Source organism: Crotalus tigris, unplaced genomic scaffold, assembly GCF_016545835.1.
Source record: "Crotalus tigris isolate CLP2741 ecotype Arizona unplaced genomic scaffold, ASM1654583v1 scf7180000024460.1087499, whole genome shotgun sequence".
Classification (NCBI taxonomy): domain Eukaryota; kingdom Metazoa; phylum Chordata; class Lepidosauria; order Squamata; family Viperidae; genus Crotalus; species Crotalus tigris.
This window is the reverse complement of record NW_024100630.1, coordinates 262,501-270,137: the sequence shown is the minus strand read 5'-3', so window position 1 is coordinate 270,137 and position 7,637 is coordinate 262,501. Positions and strand designations below refer to the sequence as shown.

Below are 7,637 nucleotides of genomic sequence, written 5' to 3'. Positions count from 1 at the left end.
TGCAGGCCAGATCTAAACACATCACGGCCCAGATCTGGCCTGCAGGCCTTAATTTTCACATCTCTGATTTAGATCATTTGGTCTCGGCATTACAAGAAAAGGACAATGGGAATGGTGGGAAAGCAAAGATCTTTTTTCATATAGAAATTGAGGGTAAGGTAGGCCAAAGTTCCCCAACTTTCCGGCTTTGCAGACTGGCGGAAGGGGGAGAGGATAGTTCCATGTGAGTAGCTGGGATTGGGGACCTTTGGGGTACGCTATCCCAGTTCATGCTCCATGTGGTCGCTCTCTTTGGGGCTGATCTCAGTGCTGAGCCAGGCATAAAAGGTCCCGTACAGGTTGAGTGCCACATTCCTATGGAAGGACCCATGCTTGTAGACCTTTCCATCCCTCCTCTGAGTGAGCTGGATCTCCTTGGGGAAGCAACACAGGCCCGGCAGGTGAGGGTCTCACTCTAATCTTGCATATCACCTTTCCCACTAAGGCAGGGGTAGGCAACCATGGCTTTTTTATGACTCGTGGACTTCAACTCCCAGAATTCCTGAGCCAGCATGGCTGGCTCAGGAATTCTGGAAGTTGGAAGTCCACGAGTCATAAAAGAGCCAAGGCTGCCTACCCCTGCACTGCGGACTCTGTAAAAATGGCAGTAGTACAACTCAATAATTCTAAGGAAATGACGGAAATAAAATACTTCTCGATACAAAATGACATTTCTCTATAAATGTATTTATTCTGTTTATATAAACCCAACCTCCTTCATAAATGACTTGGGGTGGCTTACAGTGTTTTCATTTATGTATTTATTTAGCAGACGGCGATGTTACATTAGCCAGGAGACTACAATGCTGATGTAGAGTAGTACTTGGCTGTCAGTTTGATAGCTCTGTTTGGTTCACGCTCATGCGCTTCCCAAGATGTGCCACAAGGAGAGCGAGCTAGCTTTGTACCAGAAAGAATCCAACTTGGAAGCAAACTGGTAACCTACACAACTCAAAGAGCAGAAGTGTAACATCTACTGATCTAGATGCACACACAAGTGCCTGTATCACTATTTTACACTAGCTGGAGCTTCTGGATGCCCTTCAAAAGAACCCCTGTGGAGAGCACATTACAATTCATCTGGGATGTGTTGAGGGTGTGACCTATAGTTATAACAGTAATAATAGCAGAAAGGGCATCCTGAGAACTTCTTTTCCACTCTTCTCCTTAAGGATCACAAAAAAAGGAGCAATAGAGCCCCACGGATTGGTTGGTTCATTTTCAAAATGACCATCTCTGAGCTTTGAGGCTAATAGCACCAGGCCTTGAGAGGTATTTCATGTCACTCTATGCTGGTTATCAGGAACAGACACGTGGATTAATTCTGCCCTAAAGGCAAGTCCTGAGAATTATGCTCCTAAATTCCAAGATATTTTTTTTTTATTTTGAATGGCCCTTTGTATAGGAAGAGTATCGCATGGAAGCTTTTGAAATTTGATATTGGAGAGGTCATCTGAGAATACTATGGACAAGGGTGAAAGTTCATTCTCCAAACTTGTGGATTGGTTTCCAAACATTTTGTTACCAGGCTAGGTAACATCTTCAGCGGGATTTAGGGAATGTCTGTGTCAGTGCTCTTCTGTTTATAAAGGCTTTGGGTGTGGGTGTGTCAAGTGAAGGTTTTGTAATTGGGAGATTACATCATCGGAAGGTCGATTTCTAGGGGGAGGGGGCTTGTATGGGTTGGTGCTGTCTCCGATTGGCTGTGAGGTTGATTTGGACTCTGAGAGATTTGTAGGCTGGTTGTAGCTCAATGTGTCTGTTGATGGAATGGCTTGTGGGAGTGCCGGGCTTCGATGAACTCACGAGTATGGCAGGTAGTGGTGTGGCCGACGATTTTAGTGTTGTTCCAATCAAACTGTTGTTTGGTGTTAGTGTTGCTCCAATCGAACTGGTGTTGTTTGGTGTTAGTGTTGCTCCAATCAAATTGGTGCTGTTTGGTGTTAGTGTTGCTCCAATTCATTGGCCCACCATGCTCATGAGTTCATCGAATCTGGCATTCCACAAACAATTTCATCACATTGACCCATTACATTGACCCATCACAAGCGTCTCTCTGATGATCACACCTGACCAATCACAAAACCCTCACTTGACACACCCATGACCAATCACAAAACCCTCACTTGACACACCTGAAGCCCTTACAAACAGAAGAGTAATGACAAAGACATCCCCTAAATACCACTGAAGATGTTACTGAGCCTGGTAAAACATTCAGAAACCAACCCACAAGCTCGGAGAACAAAGTTTCACCCTCATCTTACACTTAGCTACAGATATTCACCACTATTGCATACTATAGATAAGCAAGAAAACAAATACAGAAGAAAAAAAGGAGGGGGAAAAAGAGAAATTTCCCCCTTTACATCTACAGCAACCAATCATAGCGTAGATTGCCTCATGCATGAGTCATCACTCTCTAATTAATCAACTACAATTGTGTGTTCTGGCCTATTGTACACTTTTCTGTTCCAGCTACCAAATTCAATATCCTAATAGAATCCTTTGCTGAATGATAGCAATCCTGGCTTTCCCAGTTGAGGTTGTTAAATGATCTTGTTGGTCATTAAAGTGGAGTCCCACATAAAGAGTGTTGGGTCCCTCAGAGGGATGGAGAAGACCTTGGAAGACCCAGCACCAGCAAGGTTCAAGTACTGCATCACTCTTAGCACCAAAATTCCTGTTCTTGGCCAAGTTGAGTGTTGCCAACTTCTTCTGACCCAAAGGTGCGTTTTCAGGAGGCAACTGGACTTTCTCGTTTTTCTCTGAAGACGTTCGGCTTCTCATCCAAGAAGCTTCCTCAGCTCTGACCAGATGGACAGATTTATACTCCTTGTAGACAACTGGTCATTTGCCTTCTTCTAGAGCAATGTTTCTCAACCTTGGCAACTTTACGATGTGTGGACTTCAACTCCCCAAATTCTCCAGCTAGCAACACTAGCTGGAGAATTCTGGGAGTTGAAGTCCACGCATCATAAAGTTGCCAAGGTTGAGAAACACTGTTCTAGAGAGTCATTGAGGGAAGGATATAGCCCTGTGGTGGCGAACCTATGGCACGCGTGCCACAGGTGGCATGCAGAGCCCTCTGTAAGAGCACGCGCACCATCACCCCAGTCCTAAAGCTTCAGCTGGATTTCATAATACTTTTTCGCTTTAGGCCTCTGCCGCTGTGTGTGCAAAAAAAAAAAGGTTCAATCAATCAATCAATTTCAACTTCTCGCAGGAAAAAAAGATCTCGCAAAGTTGGAATTGATTGATTGAACTTTTTAGTCCCACCCAGTCTGCCGTTACCACTGCAGCCACGCCCACCCAATGGGCCACACCCACCCAATGGGCCACACCCACCTGGCACCCAACGATACATAAGTGGGTTTTGGGTTGCAGTTTGGGCACTCGGTCTCTAAAAGGTTTGCCATCACTGATATAGCCTATTTACATCTTCCATTCCCCACCCTCCAGTCAGAGCTGAAGAAGCTTCTTGGATGAGAAGCGAAATGTCTTCAGAGAGAAACAAGGAAGTCCAATTGCCTCCTGAAAAAGCACCTTTGGGACAACCGTGTCCTGGATGATTGAGGATCTCCATAGACATTTGACGCCTCCTTCTGTTCCTTTTGGCAGCCTTCCATTCCTATGTAGGCACCTGGTGTGCGTATTTGCCCTACTCCCATCTCCCACCTTTTGCCCTCTCTCTCTTCCACCTACTCTTCAGCAGTGAGCCGCAAAACCTGGAAACTTAAACATTTCAAGAGGAAAGAAAAGGATGGGAAGGTGGCAGATTTCACTTTCCAAGGCTTGGCTACAAATATGAAGGAGAAGGAGGAGGCCATCTGAAATTACTAACCCTCTTCCCTCATCAGAGGTGGTTAAACTCTGTGTTTCTTTCAGAATGTGTCCAAGCCGAGCGGTTCGGTTGTGGCCATGAGTGCCCAGCCATTCTTGGCGATGTTTCTCGTGCTTTGTCCCGAGCCTCCAAGTCCCACGACTGGGACCTTTGGAGCTTCTGTTGCTTCCCTTCTCGCCTGCGCAGTGTTGACACAGAGACTTCAAGATCAGACAATGCCGTATCCTGCAAACAAAGAAAATGGACATCAAAACCACAGTTTGTACCGGCAATGTTTTTTTTTCTCTCTCACTTATCACCTATTCATTGTTTGTCTGCATACAAAATCTATCTATCATCTATTTATCTATCTATGCATGTATCTATCACATTCTCACTGTTATCCATCTGTCTGTCAATCTATCATCTGTCATCTATCTATCTATCTATCTATCTATCTATCTATCTATCTATCCCATTCTATCACCTATCACCTGTCTATTTGTCTGTCTGTCTGACTGCTAAATCTATCTATCTATCTATCTATCTATCTATCTATCTATCTATCTATCTATCTATCATTCTATTACCTATCCTGTCATCTATCTATCTATCTACCTATCCATCCATCATCTATTTATATCTATCAATCAATCCATCTTTCACATTCTATCACCTTTCTATCATCTATCACATTATTTCACCTATCATCTATCCATCCATCCATGTATCATCTCTATCTCTGTCTCTGTCTATCTACCTACCTACCTATCTCATTCTATCACCTATCACCTATTCATTGTCTGTCTCCATACCAAATCTATATCATCTATTTATCTATTTTGCATGTATCTATCGCATTCTCACTGTCACCTGTCTGTCTATCTGTCTATCAATCTATCATCTGCCATCTATCATCTGTCTGTCTGTCTGTCTGACTGACTGTCTGTCTATCTATCTATCTCATTCTATCACCTATCACCTGTCTATTGTCTTTCTGTCAAATCTATCTATCATTTTATCTCTATCATTCTATCTATCTATCTATTTATCTATCTATCTATCTATCTATCTATCATTCTATTACCTATCCTGTCATCTATCAATCTATCTATCTCATTCTATCACCTATCACCTGTCTATTGTCTTTCTGTCAAATCTATCTATCTATTTATCTATCTATCTATCTATCTATCTATCTATCCATCTATCATTCTATCTATCATTCTATCTATCTATCTATCTATCTATCTATCTATCTATCTATGTATCTATCTATCTTTCTATCTATCATTCTATCTATCTATCTATCATTCTACCTATCCTGTTATCTATCTATCTATCTATCTATCTATCTATCTATCTATCTATCTATCTATCTCTATCTATCTATCTATCATTCTATCTATCATTCTATCTATCTATCTATCTATATCTATCTATCTATCTATCATTCTATCTATCATTCTATCTATCTATCTATCTATCTATCTATCTATCTATCTATCCATCCATCTATCTATCTATCATTCTATCTAATCTATCTATCATTCTATCTATCTATCTATCTATCTATCTATCTATCTATCTATCTATCTATCATTCTATTACCTATCCTGTTATCTATCTATCTACCTATCTATCATTCTATCTATCTATCTATCTATCTATTTATCTATCTATCTATCATTCTATTACCTATCCTGTCTTCTATCTATCTATCTATCCATCTATCTATATATCATTCTATCTATCTATCTATCTATCTATCTATCATTCTATCTATCATTCTATCTATCATTCTATTACCTATCCTATAATCTATCTATCTATCTACCTACCTACCTATCTATCTATCTATCATTCTATCTATCTATCTATCTATCTATCTATCTGTCTATCTGTCTATCAATCTATCATCTGCCATCTATCATCTGTCTGTCTGTCTGTCTATCTATCTATCTCATTCTATCACCTATCATCTGTCTATTGTCTTTCTGTCAAATCTATCTATCATTTTATCTCTATCATTCTATCTATCTATCTATCTTTCTATCTATTTCTATCTATCTATCTATCTATCTATCATTCTATCTATCTATCATTCTATCTATCATTCTATTACCTATCCTGTTATCTATCTATCTATCTATCTATCTATCATTCTATCTATCTATCTATCTATTTATCTATCTCTCTATCATTCTATTACCTATCCTGTCTTCTATCTATCTATCTATCATTCTATTACCTATCCTGTCATCTATCAATCTATCTATCTCATTCTATCACCTATCACCTGTCTATTGTCTTTCTGTCAAATCTATCTATCTATCTATTTATCTATCTATCTATCCATCTATCATTCTATCTATCTATCATTCTATCTATCTATCTATCTATCTATCTATCTATCTATCTATCTATCATTCTATTACCTATCCTGTCTTCTATCTATCTATCTATCTATCTATCTTTCGATCTATCTATCATTCTATCTATCTATCTATCATTCCATCTATCATTCTATCTATCTATCTATCTATCTATCTATCATTCTATTACCTATCCTGTTATCTATCTATCTATCTATCTATCTATCTATCTATCTATCTATCATTCTATTACCTATCCTGTCTTCTATCTATCTATCTATCTTTCTATCTATCTATCATTCTATCTATCTATCTATCTATCTATCATTCTATCTATCTATCTATCTATCTATCTATCATTCTATTACCTATCCTGTTATCTATCTATCTATCTATCTATCTATCTATCTATCTATCATTCTATCTATCTATCATTCTATCTATCTATCTATCTATCTATCTATCTATCTATCTATCTATCTATCTATCATTCTATTACCTATCCTGTCTTCTATCTATCTATCTATCTCTTTCTATCTATCATTCTATCTATCTATCTATCTATCTATCTATCTATCTATCTATCTATATCTATCTATCTATCTATCATTCTATCTATCATTCTATCTATCTATCTATCCATCTATCTATCATTCTATCTATCTATCATTCTATCTATCTATCTATCTATCTATCTATCTATCATTCTATTACCTATCCTGTTATCTATCTATCTACCTATCTATCATTCTATCTATCTATCTATTTATCTATCTATCTATCATTCTATTACCTATCCTGTCTTCTATCTATCTATCTATCTATCTATCTATCTATCTATCTATCCATCTATCTATCTATCTATCTATCTATCTATCTATCATTCTATCTATCTATCTATCTATCTATCTATCTATCTATCTATCTATCTATCATTCTATTACCTATCCTATAATCTATCTATCTATCTATCTCATTCTATCACCTATCACCTGTCTATTGTCTTTCTGTCAAATCTATCTATCTATCTATTTATCTATCTATCCATCTATCATTCTATCTATCTATCATTCTGTCTATCTATCTATCTATCTATCTATCTATCATTCTATTACCTATCCTGTCTTCTATCTATCTATCTATCTATCTATCTATCTATCTATCTATCTACCTATCTATCCATCCATCATCTATTTATATCTATCAATCAATCCATCTTTCACATTCTATCACCTTTCTATCATCTATCACATTATTTCACCTATCATCTATCCATCCATCCATGTATCATCTCTATCTCTGTCTCTGTCTATCTACCTACCTACCTATCTCATTCTATCACCTATCACCTATTCATTGTCTGTCTCCATACCAAATCTATATCATCTATTTATCTATTT

General features: G+C 38.1%; 1 protein-coding gene across 1 annotated transcript in view; it reads right to left on the bottom strand.

Moving 5' to 3' along the window:
• Positions 1-3,513: 3,513 nt before the first annotated feature.
• LOC120303091 (major histocompatibility complex class I-related gene protein-like) overlaps positions 3,514-7,637 on the bottom strand; it is a 20,315-nt gene continuing 16,191 nt past the window's right edge. The window contains exon 7 of the mRNA XM_039332257.1: positions 3,514-4,108. Coding sequence (XP_039188191.1) covers positions 3,896-4,108 — 213 coding nt within the window. The 3' untranslated portion in view covers positions 3,514-3,895. The remainder of the gene's footprint in view (positions 4,109-7,637) is intronic.